The sequence below is a fragment of the Coturnix japonica genome, chromosome 6 (genome assembly GCF_001577835.2).
Source record: "Coturnix japonica isolate 7356 chromosome 6, Coturnix japonica 2.1, whole genome shotgun sequence".
Classification (NCBI taxonomy): Eukaryota; Metazoa; Chordata; class Aves; order Galliformes; family Phasianidae; genus Coturnix; species Coturnix japonica.
In genome coordinates this window covers 5881589-5905571 of record NC_029521.1, presented here as the reverse complement: position 1 = coordinate 5905571, position 23983 = coordinate 5881589, and the positions used below count along the sequence as shown (strand labels likewise).

Here is a 23983-nt window from a genome sequence, read left to right as displayed (position 1 = left end):
TTTTATAATATATTTTATAGCTCATGTGTAGGATTTTAATTTTCTTTTGAGGCATGGCAAGAAAATGTAGATACATTATGACTACTTATAATGAAAGGGGTCCAGTGGTGACAGACTCCTCAAAATCCCACTGTTCAGAGTCCCTACCTGAATGAAGTGACACCCAAGGGTGGACAGCAAGGCTGTGTTCTCATGTCTTGTAATGCTGGCTGAGGAGAGGGAAGCGTGAGAATGGGAATTTCTGGACACATCTGTTCCTGCTGTCCTGTGATCTGTATTTGAGAATTGGCACAAAGTGTTACTGAATTTGATAGCATCACTGTTTGGACTTGGAAATGAAGAACCCCCCAGACAGCTCCCAGATACTGGCACTGAGGGCCTGTACTGTTAAATTCATAGCTTGAGAGTGGAGCAGGGAATGTTTCCATTAAGGTGTGGTGCTCAAGGTCCCATCATGTTGGCATCATTTTCTCTGGGGCAGTTCTCCAGCAAGCCCCATGTGAGTGCTTAATCCCCTTCTTGTCACAGATGGGAGTCACCTGGTTCCTCAACCAGTACACGCTTTGGGTCAAGTGAGAAGAAATGGCTTTGTAGAGCTGTGATGAAGTGGGGGAAAACAGCCAGGAGCCTGAGTTAGAACAGCCCTCTGAGGTCACATCTGGAAGCTGACAGCAGTTCTGTGTGGATTTGGGAATGACACCATTACCCACTTGTTGTCTGATGTATGTAAAGCTTTTTTGTGTGCTGATGGTCTTTTCTGGGCCTCTTTTTGCATGGAGCAGCTTGTGGAGTGCGAACACTCTTCCTCCAATGCATAATGCAGATTAGATGTCCCCTGTCTTGAATCTGTGAAACCTCACAATGTTTCTGCTGGGGTAAGCTGCTTCTAAGCAGATGATGTAGGCTGGGCAAAACTATGGGGTCCTGAGTCCTGACATGTCTCTTATAGTATTAAATAGAGTCCAGACATGGGCAGCCTTAAAGCTTTTGAGAGGTGAGCACACCAGCTGCAATGGGAATGGGTCTTTAAGCTGGCTCTGAGTTCAGTGGCAGTTTTTGCAAGGACTTTTCAGTGTGACTGAATATGCTCTCAGCTGCGTGTCCTGGAGCAAACCATTCTGCCAGTGTGGCTGAACTGGGACTCAGGAGTCCCTCGATACCACACCAAGCATGGAGGTTTGATTTGTAGCTTGGGTACTGGACTATCACATTGGCACAGCATCAAAGTTTCCCAACTTTATCTAGAAGATAAATGACCCGCGGATGGAGAAGGTTGCATGTGAAGGACGTACTCCACATAATGTGCCATTAAAACTTCATGAAGAGGTGCCCCAGAAAAAAATATTACAAAGCGCTAGGGTTAGTGTTCGATTCTTAGTTTTAGCAGACTGGTCGTTTTCAGGAAGGAGTAATCAGCTTAACCACAGAATTCATACATTTAATGTTCTGAGAGAAAAGGGACAGTCTGAAATGTCTGTTTGTTTATTCTTTTTTCTTTTCTTCTTTTCCCCACAGTAATTAATGAAAGGCAAAAGCAGCAACTGGAATCAGCACACTACTCCTCCCGCTATGCTCTGGGACTTTTTTATGAAGTCGGTGCACGGATTGATGTCCCCTGGGCTGCAAAGTACATCACCGATAATCCCTGCATACGCTTCATCTCCATTGATAATAAGAAACGCAATATAGGTCAGTGCTCCCATTATTTCCCTTAAACACAGTGACAATAGAGGGTGTAGATCATGAAAAATGCTGTTTAATTGAGTGTTGCTGTTCTGAACAGAGCAAGTATTTAACTCTAAGCCATGGTAGATAGCATTTAATGTCACATTTAGCCTGCAATAAAATACACAATGAAAGCGGGAAGGTCCTCAGAAAATCACCACCCAGCACATGGTTTACATTACTGCATTTATGAAACCAGTGTCAGGGGATTTGAAACATCAAAATGTTGCTATTCCAAGAAAGTGTTGGAGTTCCTTTGTTTAAACATTGATTCATAACCATGCCAATTTATCTCCTGTCATCCGTTTCTTTACGATTCCTGTACTTTCCACTAACTATGCTTGGAAGTAGTAACAAGTTATATAATTGAGGCTGCCTAGTCTAATTTAGAGTTAGCTAGTTTGCTTTCATAATCATGGAAAAATCCTTCAAATGGCTGCGTGTTGTACAGCTGTTCAGTAAAGTCTGGAGAACATCCCACAAGGTAGACACTTCTCATGTGTTTCTAGAAGATGGCAATGAAATAGCTCTATGTTTTATTTATTAAACATATTCCATATACCAAGCAGTCTGGGAAGTATATTGGCATAGGGTATCTCAAGCAGCCAGCAGTTGAGCTTCATCAAGTAAGTTAGGAATTGAAAATTCCTTTTTCCTGCAAGGGCCAATAGCGAGTACATAAGTTAGAGTATAAGATATTCTAGGTTACTCTAGATAAGATTTTTTCTTTTTTTTCCTCTGGCATTGTCTTCTTGTTGCTGACAAAGTGCATCTGGAGGGTTTCCTGCGTGCAAGATAACATCTCTGCTGCTGTGTTTAAGGGTAACTGCCTGGTGGTTAATAGCACCTACTGGTGTTGTTCTCCCAGCCACCTGATTCTGATTGTGCAGTAGATGCAGCCCAAGTGAGGAGCTCACCCATCCTTTCCTTGTCTGATCGCTCATGTGGGTTCAAAGTGCTGACAGCGATGAATTTGTAACAATAATCAAATTATCTTTGGTAATTCCAAAGGAAATTAATCCAAATAGAAAGCAAAGTATTTGTTGGGGGCATATTGTTAACAGCTGCCTAGAAACTACTAGAACATCCATGTTGACACGTACCTTTCTCACTGAGGTTTCCTATCATGAGAGAGATCTGTTAATGCAAGTAGGTTTTTTTCCAGCAACTGAAGATGATTTCTGTCCCATAAGGCCCTCCTTGTGATATATAAACAATCAATCGTATGCCATAGCTGTACTGTCTTTCTTGGTGAACTTGAATGCTGTTTCCACCTCCTCTCCTCTAGGCTGCATACACTCTCCTATGTATATTGTATGCAGTGGCATGTATTTCTTAAGTACTTGCCTGCATCCCTTCTTCATTTCTTCAGTCTTAACAGGAAAATTTGCTTTTCTGCCCATCAGATGTGGCTGCAGTGTTTATCGGGTGTATGTTCTCAGCACTGCAGGATCAGTTTGTTAGGACAAATTAGAAATGGCAGGACAGAGAAGCAGGTCTGTCTATCACTCTCCAGAATTATCAGCCTTTGCTCCTAGGGCAGCATGTTGCCATGAGGACAACTTTCCCACCTGCAGTGTTGCAGCAAGGTACATCTCCATCTGTAGAGGTAGTATGCTCAAAAGTTACATAAGGAAGAGCCTACAAAATATGTATGTTGAATTCCCTGTGCACTATGTATGAATATTAAATATTTGCCTGATTGGCTGCCTTAAACACCCCATCAGTATTTATAACCAGTTGGGGGGGACAGTGGGAATTCTTCAGTATTTCAAACCTCATTTCTGTAATACTGCAGTATTTGCAGTTCTTTGTATTTCAGAGGACTAAAGATAGATGACACACAAAAATCAAAGCATTGCTCTTCTTTTGCGTGAGGACTGTGAGGTTACATAATATAGAGGGAAGATTTATTTTGCAGGTTTTCAAGATCAGTGTAATTTGAATATCTTTTTTTTTAATTTTGAAATAAAGATTCCTTTATCTTCTCAGTACCAAAATATGAATTCTTAGGAAAATGAAAGAGTCAAAGAGCTATTTAGGGTTTAGGGATGAAGCTAATTGCACTGTTTAAATCTCTATGATTTCTTTTTGGTCTAGGGACTCTGAACCCTGACTTTAGCATAGATTCACCAACTGTACAGTGCAAAAGCAGCTTTTGCATTTTCCAAGAGAGAAGTCTTCAGTGGGCAGACAGTTCACACTGGGCTTTCTCTGAGAAGAGACTTTACTTTTATTGGGATGTTTCTGGGTTTTTTGGCTCTTCAAACACTCAAACTGCTTATTCCCTTCCTTCCCTAAGACTAAGATAAGGAGGATGTGGCCACCATGGGAGCAGAGTTCACACTTGGGCTTACCATGGTGAACTGAATACTATAGGCTTATCTGGGCAGAGTAAGGTCTCTGTAGGAGGACTTGGCAACATGGGCTGTTCGTATTGCCACTGTGCTGCTGTAAAGAATGAGTGCAAGGAATGGTCATAAGTCTTATTATTGTAATGGTGCAGCATTGCTTCTAGTCCTAGTAGCTTTGCTTCACCCAGGACACTGTACTTTTCCATCTTATATTCTGCATTAAATGTCTTATCCAAATCTAGAAGTCACCTTTCTGACACCAGATGTTCCTGAGCCACAAACCAAAGTGCTGGCTCTATTTTTTCTTCTCTTTTTCAGAGTATTATTAGCCCCGTCATTTTTTCTGGACAGTTATAGTCCTAGCAGGCTTAATACTGCATACGTTCTCTCAAGTCCTTTCACTTTGAACTTCTATAAATACTTGACTCTGTCTTCACTGTAACCCTTTAGGATGTGGAAAATGCACTTCGGTCGTCGCTTTTCAATTTCTAACTTATATTTTTCACCTCCTTTCTTTTCTTTTCATCCTTTTTCCCTTTCTTTGGATTTGGTTTCAGACTTACTAAGAAGGGCTATTCAGAGTGATAGTGCAGCTGCAGTTTGATCATAGAATCAAGTCATTTAAGTTAGAAAAGACCTCTGTGGCCCAGCTGTTAATCCAGCACTCCCAAGACTACCACTAAACCATGTCCCTAATCTCCACATCAGTGTGTCTTTTAAATACCTGTGGGGTTGCTGACTTAACTGCTTCTTTGGGCAGCCAGTTCCAGTGCTTCACAATCCTTTTAAAAAAGTTTTTCCTGATATCCAACTTAAGCCTCCCATGGCACAACTTGAGGCAATTTCTTCTTGTCCTATCACTTGTTACTTGGGAGAAGTGACCTAATTGTTCACATCATTTCTACTGCTCTCCTAGGCCCTGCAAGCTGCTCAGAATAACTCAGGCAGGTAGTGATCATGGCTAATAGATGGTGCTGGCAAAGATGTCTCTGGAAGGAAGGTTTTGTTAAATATGGATTTCATGTCAAAGCTTGGCTCAGTCTGTCTACTCATCCTTATAAAATAGCAACTTTGGCATCTTCAAGGTCTCCAAGGTGGGCACGTAGCCACTGCTGTGACATCACCACTGTCACAGGCAGAATGTGGGGCTGGATGGGGTAATACAGTTCCTTTCTGTTTACATGGACGCATACTGAGTCTTGAAAGTCCTCATGTTCTTCTCATTTCTGATTGATGCAAAAGAAATACAGAAAAAAAATGAAGAAAACACTGAAACAAAGAAAACCTATGTTTTTAGGCCTGCATCTTCTATATGCCATCAAGGAGAGGTTGAACGTAGGGCACAAGTCAAAATGCCAGCACTCTAGATAGGGGCCGGCATGACATCAGTGCAGCTTTGGAGTTGCATGGGCTGGAAGGACTAAAGCACCAGGCAGAAGATCCCAAATTTTCATGGGATCCCTCAGTGACTATGGATGGAGTGGGGACTGCCAATACTGGCAGTGTGGCTGCTGGCTAATCATGTATGTATAAAAGCTGCAGCCAACTCTGCTGTTTCATCGTAGCTCTGATCTACCCCTTCCACCACATCAACTGATTGGATTAATTGCTGTGCAGCTGGGATGAGAAGAGAGAGAACTGGGAGCAGATGAAAGCTTTTTGCTGCCTCCATTTGCCTTCACATCATTACCCACACTTTGCCGAGCATTCCTTGGCTTGCTGCATCTCCCATGGTGCTTTGTCATCTACCATCACGGCCATAGAGTGCTCATATCTCGCCACATGTAAAGGAAATGAAAATCTCATGGGAAGCCCTGCCAAGTTTTTAGTTTTTAAACTAACCGTTACAGCAGCCTGACCTGAACATGCTGGGAAGAAAATACCAGGTTTGCTCCTGCAGCAACTGAACCGTCATTCATACCTGGTGTAAGAGCTTTAAGATATTGAGGCTGAGATGGCCCCATTGCTTTCAGGGAAAAATCTATTTTAAATTCATCTGTTAGCCAATGTTTTTGTAGAAGGAGAAAAAAAAAGGAAAAAGACTTGAGGCTAAATTTGATCCCTGCAGTCTGAGTATTTCAATACTGGAAGGCTGTGACTCAGTGGTCTCTGGAAGCTCTCCAAGCTGTGAGTAGCTCTAAGGAGGAATTAAAAACTTGAACTGCCTGTTTTCCTGAAACTTGCTTTGTACATGCTATGGAAGAGATGAGAGATCTGGAAGAAGTAGGCCCTGCCCAAGAATCATTGGCTACAACAAGTCACAGCAAGAAATGAGTATTTATGGTAATAAAATGCTTAGTTGTCTATTAATGAGCCTTTTTACTGGGTTTATGTGGAAGACTGTGCCAAATCACACATACAATTAAAAAATATATATTTTATATCTATATATGCAAGTACCTTACAGGCTTCCCTACTTGGTTATCTGTCCATGGCAATATGAACAGACAACAGACTTGGAATACCTGTTTTCCACCTCAAAGTGGGAAGGACAGACTGAGTGGCATTCCCATGAGTTCTGCAGACATTTGGAAAACCTGATGTGAACAGAGGTAATGGCCTGTGCTAGTTTGTGAAACCACCTTGGGGATGGGAAACATCAGGAAGGTGAGACTGAAGGTTACCCTCAGGCAGCCAGATCATCAGAGCTCAGGAAAGAAGATGTCCTCTTTGGTTGAGTCTCTGCTACTAGGTCTAGTTCCACTCAACAGTCTTAATCACCAGATCTGCCTTGCCTTCATCCCACATCCACTCTGGGTAGAGATCGTGGACTTTTTTCCCCCATGTTTTCCTCATTCTCAAGAGTAGAAGTTGACTGAGCCACTTAAGAAAGAGACTGAGTGAAAGGATCCTTCAAGTTGAAGTGAAAATCATCGGTTCATGTTTGCTGTGAGTGCTTGGTCTTGGTCCTGACATGTCTTAGTGCTGATCTCAGGGTTCAGCAAATAAGCAGAAAATTTATCAGAGAATGAAGTTTAGGTTGCTTCTGAAAGCTGGAATGTCTTGGCTTCTCAGAGGAAGAGCCTCGTGTATCCTCAGTGACAATGAAGATGTAAAGATTTCCACCAGGCTGGTTTCTATGGTTGGAAAGCATTCAAATCCCTCTTATTGCATGGATTATCTAGTCAGAAAATGCTCATTTACTGCAACTGAAATATTTTTCTAGGAATTAGCTAGTTCAAACAGAGGTTTAGCCTGAAAAGACTTTCTGCTTCTAAAGGAGGGAGTTTCTAGTTAATGGAGCAAGAGGGAATCATTTAATTTAACTACCAACCTGGTGAATTCAGCCTGAAATATAGCAGAATCCAGATCCTATCCTTTCTCCAGCAAGTATATCCAGTTCATTTAAAATGCAACAGCCCCAACAGGAAGAATCTCATACAAGGATCTGCTGGGCACAGGGAAATCACTCAACCTTGAAATCCAGTATTCTAGGAAAATGCTCTCATTGGCTGTCCCGGTGCCTGTGCACTTGTGTTGTATTTATTGGTAGAAAGATGAAGGATCTCAGTTTTGCCTCAGAGCAGAGCCATGCAGTTATGTAATCACTTGGAGATACCTGGAAACACCAGGGCGATAGGGCCAGCACCACAACACTCCAGGCTCCTTGGGACCATGCCCAGGAAAAACAGAGCTGTCCCCAAGAATGGAGACATTCCACCACCAGGGCCATCTTACTTGCATGGGGACGTTATGTCCTAAGTGGCAGCTTGCGCTCATTTCCTCCTGTCTGGTTCCATCTCAGCAGGTTTTTACAGGTAGGAAGGGATCTCCAGAGATATCCACTGTATTCACTGTGTGCACTGCATCCACTGCCAACCCTTCAATAGATCTTGGAGGGTATGAATCCTTGCTTCACCCCTTCCAGTCACTCAGGTTTATTCCATGTACCTGAGCTCCCCTGGGTTGGCCCTGCCTTCCCACCACATGCTCAATCACTGTTTCAGGCTGTGACTGAGCATTTCCACTACACACAGGTTGTACTGTAGCTTTACAGTCTCCAAAACCTGTATGTAGACAACCCCACATTGGTGTTCACTTGTGTAGATCAAGATAGTGATTTATCAAGCCAACCTGCTCTGGCTTCTGTTTCTCTTTTCCTCCACAAAAGTAAAATATTGGTTTTATTCTACTGTCAATTATGTAGATAATGTTGTAGAAGCCCAATGGGCAGTACTGAGGGAATGCAAATGTTAACAAATAATCTTTTAGAAGCATCTTTCTTCTTCATTTCAGATTCTCCTGAAATCGGACCCTCGGTTGTAGTTCATACAACGGTGACATTTGGAACAGAGCATTTGGATTCAGACCCCGCTGAGGTTCAGCAGCTGATTCTCAGCCACCTAGAGAGCCTTGTGCCCTCCCTGCCCAAAGCAGCTAGTGTCAAGTGTCAGAAGTGGAGATACTCACAGGTAACCCAGGTCAATCAGGCAGCTGGGAGGGTACAGGGGAACAGGCAAAGAGGGAAGAAGGACATCGCGCAACCCAGTGTTCATCCTCGGAGCCAGGAGATGATATCCATTTGATATCCATAGTGCACTCCTCCATGTAGCTCCATAAACACGAGCAATGTTTATGGCTGGCTAGCTATAGCCGGATCATTGCTAGTCATGTTTTCACATAGAGGACCTGGCTCAATGTTAAGTTATGCAATGATCCTCATAAGAAGGAACAGCAGCAGTACACAGGAAGGAAGTAAATCCCACATGCCGCACTGAGATTTTGTTGGTATTTAAAAATACAGCTAAGTCTGTCTCTTCTGCCTCTGGAAGTATGTGGCATTATTAGCAAAACTCCCACCCTACCACAGAATAGTGAGAGTACTTGTGTTTGGATATACTAATAGTTACTACTTGATTCAGCCTGCTTCAATTTAACGGTATGTTATGCAAAAAGTATTTTAATGTAAACTACCTAAGGGTAGTAAAACGTGCATATTTTGCAGATGTCTCTTAGAAATCCAAGGAAATTGTTGGCAATTTCCTCAAGGATTGGCGTATATCTACGTGTTTACCCAAAGCCTCTTAAGTTAAATTACATCGGTGAAATTGAATGTGGAAGTCAATGCAAAATATTTACTTAAGGCAGTCCCTAAAAATTTCTCCTTTTATGAAGTCTGGAAAAGTTACTGTAGATAGCTGCTGTGAAGTCTGCTTGTACCCCTTGATCAGCATCCAGAGACCAGAACCTGGTCTTGTTAGGACAGAGTTTATTTTTCTGTCAATTAGTTACTGGTAGTCTGCAAGTCACTTTCCAGTACATAGTGTTGTCATATGAAAATGACATTAACACATGCAGTTGTTTCAGGGGGTGAATGTAAATATGTAATTGTGAATAAGTTAGCGTAAGTCAGGTCAGTTACTTCAGTAAGAGATGTCTATTGCCAGGTGGGCACCCTGTAATCACTACATAAATTAAATAATCACTACATAAATTAAATAATCACTACATAAATTAAATAATCACTACATAAATATCTGGAACAGAACCCCCCCCTTTCTCATAAAGCTCTCTTTACTTTCAGTTATAATAAGCTGTTGTCACAGAAGCAAGGGGGACTGATAAGATGGGTGCATCTTTCCCCTGACTCTTTTAGACAGGATTTATCCTGCTTGTTAATTAAATCCGTCTGTAGCATCCTTCACATGGCCAAACACAATCCTGGGATTAAAATGCAGACATTACAATTATCCATGGCGGATGAGGGATTAGAAATTCCAAACTTCTACTTATACTACTGATCAGCACAGATGCAATTCTGGATCCCCTGCTTTAATTATAAGATACTATTAGCATTCAGAGCCATCAGTTTCCCAAACTATCCCTTGTACAGAATCACTTTACATGTGCAAGAGATTTTGGCAAGAAACAGAATCATAGAAATTGGACCTCAGAAAGGACCTCTTCAGGTCTCTGATTCAGCCTTTTGCTTAAAGCAAAACTGTTGCCAACATTAGATCAGCTTCACCATGGGTTTTTCCTGCTGAGTCTTGAAGTCTTAATAGAATCATAGAATGGCCTGGGTTGAAAAGGACTGCAGTGACCATCTAGTTCCAAACCCCTGCTATGGGCAGGGTCGCCAACCAGCAGACCAGGCTGCCCAGAGCCACATCCAGCCTGGCCTTGAATGCCTGTAGTGAGAATTATTTTTGGTAGTGCATTGACTTCTGTGGCAGCTCGGTAACTGTGGGCCTTCTTGACAATGGTGAGCTACATCTGAGCCACTGGAAAAATCTCCTCAAGCAAGTTGCCTTGGGTCTAGATCTTGTTCACAAGAGCTGACGTTAGCACAGCAGGGCTCAGTAACAGTTTACTACACAAGAACCCAAAACATACCTTTGGACCAAACGCAAGGCAGAAAACCAAGGGAATATGGAAAGAAAATTGTGTTCTTCATATCATGCCTTAAGATCTCTGTGGTTTGATCTCTGTTTATGCTCCATTGTTGTGCTTTTTTTCCTCTCTCCGTGTCACTCTTGATACTTTTTCCTCTGTTTCAGCATTTCATCCGTGTGGGTCATGTTTTGTCATTCCTCTTACAAGAATATCTCTTCCAACATTTCTTCTCTCATAACTACATCATAAAGCTGTACTGTGTTGTCTCATTCTTTTCCCTTCTACCTGGTACTTTTGTGCCATCATGCTTACCACTGCTGCTCCTGTTTCCTTACCTCAGTTCTGACATACACTAGTGCTACTCTGGAATGTACTGGCTTCCTCTGGAGCTGTGTTGCTCTCCTTCTGTCCATTAAGTCATTGTGTGGCATCACGGTGATCCTAATTTAAGAGAATATGCGGGATAACATAAAAAGCCAATGGCTTTTCCAATCCAGTGTTTAAATCTTGTAAGATCACAAGATCTAGCACATGTTCTTGGCCAGATTTCCCACATAGTGATGTTGGTGCACAATTCCCATGCCTGCTCTCTTTGTGAGTCAGAGGGCAGATGATTTGGTTTATTTGGATTAAATGTCTTTGCTCTATTAACATTTAAATGCTTTGCCTCAGCTGTATTCTCAGATGATGAAGGAAGCAAATAAAGCCAACAACTATGGACAACAATAGTTGAATCCTTCAGAGTTTCTGTATTGATTTCTGAGCGTTCAGGCCATGAGATCATTGGGTCAAGATCCTTGCCAGGAGTGGAATAGCTTGGCAAGTCAGGGATAGAAAGAGGTACAATTATTTCTTCACTGAACAAAACTTCCTTACTGGTTAATATTTTGTTATGTCCCATTTCATTATTTAACTCCACAAGATAAATATTTTACTATTTGATTGTTAATATTAGAACCTAAATTCTGGGATGGAAAGAGCATTTCATAGGAGAACATTTTTCTAGGTAGTACTGATCATTCTATCATTGAATTCAGGTAAATAAGATACTTTCTTTTCCATCTCCCTGTATGCTTTTCTTTTTCAGGTTACAAAAGCAGTGCCCAATTGTCCAGGACAGATGATTCTTCATACTCAGCCTCTCCTGATCTGTGGGGGTGATGGATTTACTTGTTCCAACTTTGATGGCTGCATAGAGTCTGCCATGAGTCTTGCAGAGACTGTGAGATCTTATTTATAACTGTTGCAGTTCACTGCTAAACATAGTCTAGATTTATGATTAATTTTTTTTATGATGGATTGAATTCTAGTTTACTATTAAAGCCACTGGCTTCTATCTTGCAAAAAATAAAGTAATAAAGGAAGACTTACTGGTGTATTGCAGTAATTACTGAAATGGAATTAAAATGAATTTACCAGGATCTGTGCTGAGTGGTTACTTTACATGATATCTCTAGTCACAGCTACTCAGTTCTAGCAGCTTTGCTTTCCATCTTGGATGGTCTGCTGTAGGTCTGACCGTGTCTCCTGGTGTGGACAAATGTGAAGAAGGCATCATAGATCTCTGCCACCCTGCTTTCTTAGTCTGCAGCTTTCTGAAACCCTGGTGGAAGAGCTCATTACAAAGAGATTGATGCTGCTGCAGGAAATGATGTGCCACCAAAATAGACTGTTGGCCATGTTGGAGTGACTGGTGCATTGTGGCTATAACACCAGGAACAGCTTTTTCCTTCTTTGAGGTGATGGAGCAGTCAGGGTAACAGCAGCTAATGTGGAAGGTGGCTTAGCTGCTTTCTCTGGCAAACACAGAGAAGGAGGGGAAATAACTGAAGCATATTCCATGATAGCATGTTAATAAGAAAACTGTGCTGACATTTCCCACTTGCAGTTAAATCACCACCACTATAAAAACTAATTTAAAGCAAGCAGTTTGTTTGAAAGCAGGGTGATTTCTAGACAGCTCTATACTTTTCTTTGGCAGAACAAGTGTAGAAATGCAGAAGCAGGTCTAGGGAAGTATATAAATACAGATGTGAGTGAATGAACAGGGAATATGACTTGAACTCCTAAAATAATAGAGAGCAAGTGTAACTGTGTCAAAAATACTACCTGTCACAGTTTCAAGTATTTCTAAGCTACTAAGCAGTGTTTCTGGGAAATCAATTTTAAAATTGCTTAGTAATTAACCAAGAAACCATTTATACTAACTCTGAATTTACCTCGCCCTTTCTCCTAAATCAAATGTCACAAGTTTAGCACTTCTGTGTACAACAGCAATAAAACAAAAAAATAAATAAAAAGACTATTTTCCATAGGCAGGATTTTAACCACGCATCTATTAAAGAGCTACAATTCTGCCTCTTCCTTAAATCCCCTAATTTCACAAAAATCTGACATCTTGCATTCACATGCAACTGAACATGGCAGTTTAATGCTGCTTTTGACCATTTCTAATGGAGTGTGTTAAGTGACCAAGAATTTTAAGACTTAAGTTTATTTTTAAAACATCTTTGAAAGGTACGTTACAGCACCAGCTGCATTCATTGGTTTTTTTCTCTTCTTTTCTGAAGTAATCAAGTTTATAACTCAGTGTTATTGTGTCTGCTTCAATCAGCTCTGAACCTGTAGGCTTCCACCACTGAATGGTGAGCATGTATGTGTACAGGTCTTCCACATTAACACTTGAATTCCTGTTTCCCAAGGAGAAAGGCAGCCATTCCACATGGCTCTAGAATAAACTAACCTGTTGAGGAACAGTTTTGGTCTAGCTCAAAAGCAACTGAAGTCCAAGCTGAAGCAAAGATTGATATTGCCATGTTGGAAAACCTAGATAAAAGCAAACAAAACAGTGGAACTAGCCACATTTTTTATATTTGCTTTTCAGCTTCCATCCAAGTAAACTCCAGGAGTAGATTCCCAAGGGAGAAACATTTGTTCTGTAATGTTGAACCATACACAACAGTATCCCACTGGGTGGTCAGTTCCCTTAGAAGCTGCCACCATGGCAGTGGAGAGCACCATTGCTGGACGCATTTGATGGCTTATGCAGCTCTATCCAACGAAGTTGTTCTCTATCCAAACTCTGCCTTAGTGCACAGAGAAGGACTTCTTTCACTGTTACAGTGGGACAGAATCTACTCCTCTCAGATGCTCCTAGAGCTTCAGTGTCCTGGCAGACATGGGAAGCCTGACCATCAATGAGGACCAAGGCAAAGCACTTACTGAGCACCTCAGGTTTTTTATGTCTGAGGAAGCCAGTTCTCTGTCCTCATTTATCAGAGGGGGAACGCTCTTCTTGATCTGTCTCCTCCTGCCTATGTACCTGTAGAACCCATTCTTGTTATTTTTCACATCCCTCGCAAAGTTCATCTCTATCTGTGCCTTGGCTTTCCTAATCTTATTTCTACACATGCAGACAACATCTATAAATTCTCCCCAGGCTATACAAACCTGCTTCCAATTCCTGTACATTTCCCTCTTTTCCCACGCACCATTTTTCTCTTTTGCCACCCCCCACAGATGCTGGGAGCAGATAGTATCCACCATGTGGGCTGTGCTGAGAAGAGGTAAAGCCTTGTGGGAGAGCATCCCACTTCAGGCTGAATTAGTTTTGGGCTAGCTCTCAGACAAGGACATGTCCAGCCCAAGCCCATAGCCTCTTCTGTAGACCTCCAATCCTCTGCTGTGGCCAGGAACAGCCTCATCCTAACCACTTCATCCAGGCTGCCTCTGCCAGGCTTCACTGCAGTTTATAGGAATTCAGCTCATTGCCAATAAGAGCTAGGAAGAGGTGATGGGTGCCCAGCTCCTCAATTCATAAACTGGATCCCTTTAATGAGGCCATATTTTTGTGCAAGCATGTAAAAGTAAATTGAGGTTGATTTAGGTTAGTTTTTGTTTGTTTGTTTGTTTGTGTTTTGTTTCATTTAGCTTTTAAAAGGCAGCTGCAGATGGGAGGCACTTCCCAGCTGAAAGCACACGATGGATTTCCATAGCACTCCCTACAGCCAAAGCCTGCTTTCCAGGTTTGGGGATGATTTGCTTGGCTGCCCAGTGCTGCAAAGCGCAGTGTGACCAGGAAGATGGCATGGGGCCAGGGGTGATGAGGGCTCTTCCCGAGCTGCTGGGCGCTGAGCCTCTGTGACGAGATTCCTGCAGGGCCATAGCTGGCTTTGCCTTAATCCAGGCTCTGGCTCGGATGTTCTGTTCATAAGCTGCTTTGTGCGGCAGAGCTGAAACCCTGAAATCCGGAGCTGCCTGCTGCCACTCTGCCCATCTCACCATGTGGTCCTGCTGTGAGCTTCGCCTGGATTTTGCTGAACTCTGACATTTCACTTGCACCTTTGGTAATGATATTGCTGAGCATCACTATATTTGGGTACCTTGGGCATGATGCCAGCAGGGGAGAGCCTAGTGCACCGAGCATATCCACACACACACAGTGTGTAGAAGTCTATTGATGATGGGGTGATGCTCCTACTGGCCTTGGCACCATGGGTGACTGTTGAAGGGGTACAGTACACAGCTCATGTCCTGATGAGAAAAGCTGATATGGGGCATCATGCCATGCCCAGATTTTCTGCATCCACCTATGTGTGCAGATGAGCAAAGCTTGCATCCCAAACCCACGGGTGTTAAAGAAACCCCTGCTAGGAGGAGACCAGAGGGTTAATTCTGGCTTGATCTCACTCACTCTTTGAATAATGAAATGAGCTGTTCTGAAGTCTCATGAAGGGCCAAGTCTAGTTTTTTTGGTGTTTCTTTCTGCTGAACAATATACACTGTGCTCTTGATGCAAATACATTTATGGTGAACTTTGAGCTACACATCTGCTATAAAGAAGTAACTTTTATTCCCAGTTGAGCATTGCTAGCACAAGAGCCAGGCTCTGTCTATGCCTGAGCATATTTTTGCTTAAGTCCCAAAAGCAGAGCAGAAGGGTAGTTGCAGACCTCACTGAAAAGCACTGACAGCCTTATTTGTGTTTGCTGGCTGAGTGAGAACCAGGGATGAACTCTGTGAAAGGCAGCTTAAATCCATGCAGCAGCTTCCAACTGGCCATGGCTACAGGGAATTTCACTGGGTGCATTTGCTCCTTGCTTCTGGATTGGCAAGGAGAGATAGCCTTGAAAGCCACACTTTCTGGAAGGATTTGTTCCCTGTGGGTGCTGCATTTCCTAGCTGTTTCTCAAAGAAGAAACTCTTTACCCCAGGATGCCTCCAGGCCCAGGTTGAGCAGTGGCCTGGTAGCAGTAGGAAGACATAGGTTCTGCTGGCCCATCTGGCCACCTAAGCCTGCACTGGGCTGGTTCTTAATGGAAAATAAATAGGATATTACAATTGTCTCTTTATTACGGGCATGTTTACAGCTGTCCCAGCCTGTGGGGGAGGGATGGGGAGCTGGCCAGTTTGCAGCTACCAAAAGGTCAGCACAGCACAGGCAGCTACCGTAACCCTCCGACTATATCAGGCATTGAGTAGCTTGCTAAGTTTGTGTTATCTGATTCAGATAGCAGTCTCAGACTGAGGCATGCATAATATCCTTTGATAACAGCAGTCATTATATTAATCAGGCTTTTTGCACAGTGTTCAAAGTTATTCATGGTAGTTGTGGGCTCTCCTGTATTTGAGGTTTTTTTGGACTAGTAATGAGTTATTAGCATTATTCTTTCTAGTTTTAAAGCAGTGAGACTTAGAATATTCTTTCACTTCCCTACTCTGGTTTTGCTGAAACCAAACCATTCTAAAGCCTCTTGTTTCTATTCGGCTGATGGTGAAGTGCAAGTTAGTTGGAGGAAAATGTACTCACACTGCCTTTGCTTGGAGCAAAGGCAGAACATCAGAGCAGTGCACCCAAGCTGTGCCCTGTGGCTTGCACCTCATCCTGTGAGTTACCTATGGGTGTGATTTTGTTGGGTCACTTTTTGGGGCTGTTTTTATGTTGCCACTACTTACCTTGAGTAGAGTAGTCTCTCCTTCTGATGCCATAAGTGGAAATTAGCCTTTATCACTCAACCAAAAATAAAAGTGTTTTGTGTTTTTTGGTTTTCCAAACAGGAACAGACCATCAGGAGGAGTTTGTACCATCCTGCACTCAAATCTTCCTACTAGGAGATCTGAGCAAAGTGGTTTTGGGCACAGTGATTAGAGAGAGACCACTGTGAGGCCAAAGGAAGGACTCAGTTTGCTTCTTGTTGCTCTCACTTCAATCTACTAACAGATTGGTCCTTCTAGGACCAGCCAGTCTAGAGAATGAGGGATCTTGCAGGCTGAAGCTTCCAGTCCTCACCTACCACAAGACTTTTTTCTCATTCCAGTGTTAGAAGTATCTGTTTATTGTAGCAAAACTGAGAAGTATTGCAAACATTGCCATCTTGGGACATCAGAGAATTAAACAAGTCCCACGGCATGGTCTCAAACTGTACACTGGAATGTGCAGCATGAAATCACACAGTGGAGTGCCAAAGCCAGCCAGAGATGGGTGCTACATTGGTATTTTAACAAGCACTTTGCTTGTAGGCAATACAAGCACTTACCTACTGAAGATGCTGAATTTAGAGCTGGACTTTCTTTAGAGCAACATCCAGAGGCAGCTCTCTCCCATCAAATTGCCAGCAGGCATATGGAGCTTTACAAAACAGGTTGTAAGTCTTCGGAATCCAGACCTTGAATTTAGTGGCTTTGTTTTTAAGGTTTCATATGTAGATACTCAGACATGTCAATATGCACAAGAACCACCACAGGCTTCCCAGAAGCTTTACTTCTCATTCACACCTCCTAAAAGCAGCTGCTGGCTCAAGAGCTTGTCTGTAATTCTGACCTGAAGGATGGTCAGGAGGAAAGATGCCTGTTTCAAGTTCAGTTCCCTTTCACAGTGTTTTAAGCCCGTAACAACTGGGCAGATGCTAATGAATCCCACGCTGGCTGTAAAAAAGCAGCATTTTGCCTTGGAGAATCATTGCTCCTTTGGCATCAACACTTTTGCTTAGATGGCTTTAGGTCTCTGTTTTAATAGCATATAGTTCATGCTGTGCGTCTCGTGTTCTTGTTTATTCCTGGCTGAAATCAGCATTGAGTCACTACTGAAATTGTTTACTTTGCCGTTGCCAATAGAAACTAAAGGTCAAATAATCAGAACAGAATCTGTGGATATAATTTAGTATCTGTTTGTATTTTTGCTGAGGAGTATTAATAAAAACATTTGTTTGGCCAAGGAAGCTCCATGGAAAAAACAAAGGTGTTCATGGAGTTGGGAACTGGAGAAAAATAAGGGAGGCTTTCCTGCTATCAGAAAACACACAGCAGGCTTTTTCGACCCATTCTAAAGCTTCTTGTGTCCACTTCATTGATGGAGAAGCACAAGTCAGTTGGAGGAAAGCCTGCAGGACATGCCTGCTTTGATGTCACCACATATGATGTCACACTGAATGAGCACTGCTTGGAGTGGCTGGTTCTAGGTATCTTAGCTATCAAGGTATGCAAGGAAAAGATGAACTAGAAGATGAACTAAATACATCTCCATGTGGTTCAAGTGTAGAGTTGAACTTAGGGTGTCTTACTATCTTCCTCCACTGGATCTGTACCTCAACAGAGAGGTTCTCCTGAGTGTAAGATCAATACTTAAAGCCCACTCATCTCCTCACAGTGAAGAGCCAAGATTATATAATCGAGTCATTAGTGTCTGCCACGAGCAAAAAAGTCTAAAATAAGAACCAGTGCAGAACTGGAATGAAACTTGAGTCACACTGGTTAAAAAAGAAAGAAATAGAAGAGTGTAAGATCTCATTAAGTCATCTACCCTGAATGTCTATGGGTTTAAGGGGGGATAAGCTGCAACATACTTCAATATCATTCCCCAACTTCCTATTTGTTAGCATGTGGCTGTGAGTAATTTCAAAACCTTCAGTTCTGAAGTGGAGCCAAACTGCAGCAAGTGAATTGCCCAGGAGACTGAGACCCTCATCTGCTGGCAAAATACACTGAATATATTGCAAAACAGCATGCATTTCTTTGCTTATTCAGCAGTTTGCTGCAAGAGGCTTTTGTCTTGTCAGTGTTGCTTACTGACTCAGTTCATGAATTATGGGGTGTGAGATACCCTGTAGTCTTTTTTTTTTTTCACAAAGAAACCTAAAAACACAAGTTCTCAGAACACTTTTTCATACTTCCACACAAGTTTTTTTCCATCCTCCAGTCTCTGGACTGTGGCTTCAAATAATGTTTCAAATCAGGATGTAAAGCAGAAATGCACGATGCCTTGATCATTACACCCACCTTCAAAGGGGACTGTCTCTTTGATTTCCTGTGTCAGAAGAACACGAAAATGGCTGTATTGGCTCAAACTAAACCCAGGATGCTGTCTTGAACTGTGGCCAGAAACATATGGAAGGACATAAAAACAAGGAAAGCACAGCGGGGAAATTTCAGCTGGGTGCTCTTACAGCTTACAGGATAGGTAGGGCCATACCTCCATACAAGATGTTTGTATGTGCATTGCTAAGAACTATGCAACCACATCAGCAACTGGAAACCTAGGAGTGGTAAGGAGGACTTCCAGCAGTCTTTCTAACTTTGCTTAAGTCCTGAGGAATGAGCATGGAGCTCCTGAAGTCTGAAATGGCAAGGAAAAGAATTGGGTTGCTTGTCCATAGAGGCAGTAAGCCAGAATTTTGTCCTAGTTTGCCAACTAAAATGCAAATATGATGGACATCCTTATTTGTGTAGGATTCCTTCTGTTGGACATCAGGGGCAGTTCAGTTTCTATTCCTCAGATGGCCACAAACCTGCTAAGACCAAAATAATGGAGGCAGTATCAATACAGGGAGTGCAGGCAGTGTTTTCTATCAAGTACTCCCTTATATCTAGTACTGGATAGCAATACATTTTGTAGTAGAGTACTTGGTTCTAACCACTCCATTATTGTGCTTTTCTGGAAGTGTGCCTGGGAATACAGTGAACTTCAGCAAATGGAAACTGAAATCCTAGCACTTTTTCATTTATTAGCCACCACTTCATGATTAACAGAAGACGTTTTTACAAAGAGACTTTTTGAAACTCCAAGAAAAAATAAATGCAGCATGAGAATGTTCATTCAGCTCATTCAGCTTCAGCCATGCTCAACATCTCTGCGGTCCCAAGGCTGGCTGAGGCCCCCAGCAGTTCCAGTAGGGGTTCCACCCACAAGTGCCAGCCCAGCAAACCCCATTCCCTGTGCAGGGCTCCATCCGATTTGTGATGTCCTCTTTCCGTAGCCACAAAATCCAGCCCCTAGCTCCACCTATCCAGCCACTTGTACAGCTGGGGGTAAGGATTCAGCTGGGCTGAGTGCACTTCTAAGAGCCCTTACAGGAATTTCTTAATTAACCTTACACCTCACTTTAAAAATGTAAAACAATGTGGAAGTGCCAAAGCCAATCGCGGGACAGCTGGTTTGCATAAGATATTGGTTTGGGTTTTTTTTCGTGTAGGAACATATGGACTGCATTAGCATTTTGGCATGTGGCAAGAAGGCCAAACATTTCTTGCTGTCACCTCTTCCTGCCAGTGCCAGTGCTGATGATCTTTTCTGTGGGGCTGCTGGCTGGGATGGGGCAGCACAGGTTTATTTGGGCAATTTGGAAACCTCATGTCTGCTGATGCACCTCATGGATGCAATTCTTGCATGGTCCTGCTGGAGGAGGCCTTGATGGCCTCAAGTTGCGCCAGGGCAAGATTAGGTTGGATATTAGGAAGAACTTCTTTACAGAAAGGGTAGTTAAGTACTGGAATAGGCTCCCCAGGGAGGTGGTTTAATCGCCATCCCTGGTTGTGTTTAAGAGCCATTTGGATGTGGTGCCATCAGGATATGATTTAGTGTATGGGTTGTTAGAGTTAGGGTACTGGTTAGGCTGTGGTTGGACTTGATGATCTTCAAGGTCTTTTCCAACCTGGGTAATTCTATGATTCTATGATTCTAATTATAACACAGAAACAACACTTGATTCTCCTCAATCTCCAAGGTGCATCCACACCAGAAGTCACCAGAGCAGCGCTTCTACCTCCAACACGCATCTGTTTGTTTTCTGTTCATTCAATAAGATTTTCTGTACAGCATGGAAACAGAATTGGATCCACAATATTTAAATATTGACAGCGGGAGTTCAGTCTCTACCCCCATGCAAATAAACAACTTTTAGTGCTTGTTTTAATGTCAAGAATCCCCTTGGTGTGTAGATGTTCCTTCCAGGGCAGCCCTGGGGAAGGTAATCATTGACAAATGAATATTTTTCTTCTATTATGGTATTGCTCTGCCACTACATTCTCACATTCATCGGCTGAAGGCTCTGCATCACACCTCAGGTTGCCTGTAGGGCTTTGCATATTGTGGTTTATTTGGTTCCTGCTCTAACTAGGCTGAAAACTCCCTGGTAGCTGAGTGTTTCTCTATATGGAAACTGTTTCTTTAATCATCAACACTGAGGTAATTACGGGGGTATCTTTGAGAACTATCTTGTATGATCAAGGTGAGTTAGAATTAAAATCAGGGCTTGCTAGATCAGCAAGCTGTGACCTTGCTTCCAAGGTCAGCAGGTCACAGGAAGAAATCATGTCTATCGTGCTCCATTTAGGCAAGAAAATTGACTATGTAAAACTAAAACAATGAGTAATGGAAACTGAGCCTGAGACTGTTGTATGTGTTCTCACACTAATCATTGGCATGTTTATGATAGGCGAGAATGAAGAAGTTCTTATCATCATCTTCTACGGATTTATACTGTCAGTTAAGAATATATCCTCAAGTCAGCAGACAGAAGCTGTAAACAGGATAATATTCACCATTTCACGGGCTCATATAAGCACTGTGAAGAAGAAGTATTCAAAGGACATCCATTTCAGGAATGTGAAATGGATCACTTCTAACAACAAAGGGCACAGGATGGTCCTGTAGACAAAACAAGGCCATTCACCTGTACACCTGACAGCTGATAGGAGTTCAGCATTAGTAAAACAGCCAGCAGAGCAGATGTTGATATTGACAACACATTTCTGGCTATTGGTCTGTTTTTATTCTTCTATCAAAGTCACTTTTAATAAAAGGCTTGAACCTCTGATTAACCACCTGAGGCAAGTAATGAGTCAGCTCTGGGAGCACAGGTGAAGGTAATTCAGCTGTGCTACCAGAAGGGGTGTAACTTGGCTCCATCTCTCCCAGATCTCATTTAAGGGCTGACACAGAGGTCCCATCCAACTTAAAGAATTCTGTGAAATTTCTGTGTATTTTTCTCATTTTTCCTCAACTGAATATGTCTTCTTGTGTTTTTCTCAAGTTGAGCATCTCCTTCCCACTAACCCCTCTGCTAAGTCTTCTACAAGTTGGATGTCTCTCAGGACAAACATGCAGTAAATGCAGTTAAAAAGGGAAGAAGAATCTGATTGATGTAAAGAGAATCCAACCTCAGCTGGCTCATTTCTGTCATGGAAAGCAACTGGCTCAGAGACACCCCAGAGTCTGTTTCTCTCTTAAACGCTGACTCAAGCTCTCATGTAAGATTCATGTTCACCAGGGAACTCTCTGGGACTAAATCTTTAAGTCAAACAAAAGCAACTGCCTGAACTGATAACACGGTGTACATGGCTTCTAAAAAAAGAGAAGTCAATGTCCACTTGGTTAAAGCACAATTCAGGACCTCCTCTTTTGTTCACAAGAAGGGAAATAATGTGAACTACAAACACACTGAGCCTCGCATGGAAATAAAAACACAGCCCCAAGGGGTTGTACCAGTGTCTTGAAGGCATCCTTTGACACCAAGAATTCCTAAGCTAGAACAGGCCCTAGAAGAACTCAGTCCTAACTTTCTTGGTTATTTGGGGGTGTGTTGAGTTTATTTTTAACAGGTTGGGCAGCAGAGAGGTTTGGAACATGGCTGCAGGTCAGCCAAGTGTGGGTATATGACTCTTTCAAAACCAGCTTGAGATCTGAGAAAAAATGGATGAATACCAGGGAGCCACAAAGAAAGTAGAGCAGACAGAAGATGGTCAGAGTTAAGTGAAGCATCTATCAGTGTAGGCTTAAGCAGGCTACAGGGAAAATAAAGACAAGAACTCAGGGTCGAAACAGGAGACTTCAAGTCTTGCAGCAGTCAACTGCAACTCATGAAGTGCAGCAGCTAGCACTGCATCTGTTAGGCAGGGCAAAGGAAGTGATCAAAAGGGGTTTATGAGAACCACAATTGAGAAGACAAGTGAGAAAGTTTGAAAACACAGTTTCTTTCTCCACAATGCGTATGGCTGAAAAACCACCTAGACTGGCAGAAACTACAATTACCTGGAGGTACTTGAAATCTTACTTGTGATAAAGGGTAAACTAGAGAGAACACTGAGCTCCTCTGCAGCTAACCACACTGAGTATGGCTGGCAAACAGCAAAGCACAACTGAGATACCACCCTGAGTGCTGATTGCAGATGATGATGCATGGGGCATTTCTGATGTGGCACAAAGAGATTTGTGTGACTACAACCAGAAGCAACCCAACACATGAGGTGAAAACCCTGCAAACAGCAACTGGGGAACACTGGCTCCATTGATGGAATGGGGAATTCTCCTTTGCTTCCAGGAAAAACCATGCAATCAAAAGCACGTCTTGGGCAGCTCCTTGTGGATGTCCTTTTGACATGCTTTTGCTGCCTGGAGTTAGGAAGGGGTGGCACAATGAAATGAGTATCTTTGCATTAGTGAGTTCTTTGTTGTGGAGCAGAAATACAGGTGGCAGAAAGGAATTATTTAATTCTGTCTGCTATTGTATTAGCAGCAGGTGCAATGGTGGGATACATGATCTGGATTTCCAGACTTCTTTACCTCTGTATTAGAGGCCAGAAATGCAATTCTCTTGCTCAAACCTTGCTGTATGCAGGGATAAACTAAGCTAAATTGCATTTTAATTCACCACCAAAATTCACAGCCCATAATAGCCCTCCCCAGCAGACGAGTGTTTCCTCTATTAGTACTTCTTGAATTCAAGGCAAAGGTGTGTTTTCATTCCCTATAAAGAGTCACTTCCTTGGAAGCAAACAGACGTTGTGTGGTCTTTATTGCAGACATCCCAAACCACGAGCTGCAAAACTGTTATTACAGATGTAGCTTACATTTGGCACAGATCCCTAATGCAGGTATTGCCACCAACGCCATTAACATTCTCAAGCATCAGTACTCTGTTGATAGGCATTTTTGGATCAGAGTTTATTTCTAGGAATGAAATAGGGGTTGAAAAAAGTTAGTGCAGAAGAGGAGTTTGACCACACTGCCAAGCTACTGAATGCATTGCACGTGGATTCATTTGTCAAGCTGTGGTTGCTAATAGAAGCATGTGGTTTCAGACCTTACTATCAGACTCCAAACTTCCAAATATTTGATAACACAGACATTTGAAAGGAAGTATTTGTGGTTTTCTCCTTCTTCCCATTCCTTTGCTTTTCTTCAAAAACAAGAATTCTCTAAATAAATAAGCTGTTATCTCTGAGAACTATCACTCACCACTACAAAAAAGGGTTGATGGGTGTATGGGAAATTGGTAATCAAAGCCTGAACCTCT

The 23983-nt window shown here is 42.5% G+C and overlaps 1 protein-coding gene across 1 annotated transcript in view; it reads left to right on the top strand.

Annotated features, from left to right (window-relative positions):
* The window catches only part of RNLS (renalase, FAD dependent amine oxidase), a 39021-nt gene extending 27183 nt beyond the window's left edge, over positions 1 to 11838 (top strand). The window contains exons 5-7 of the mRNA XM_015866205.2: positions 1516 to 1689; positions 8316 to 8491; positions 11503 to 11838. Of these exons, the coding sequence (XP_015721691.1) occupies positions 1516 to 1689; positions 8316 to 8491; positions 11503 to 11655 (503 nt within the window). The 3' untranslated portion in view covers positions 11656 to 11838. The remainder of the gene's footprint in view (positions 1 to 1515; positions 1690 to 8315; positions 8492 to 11502) is intronic.
* The last annotated feature ends 12145 nt before the right edge of the window (positions 11839 to 23983 follow it).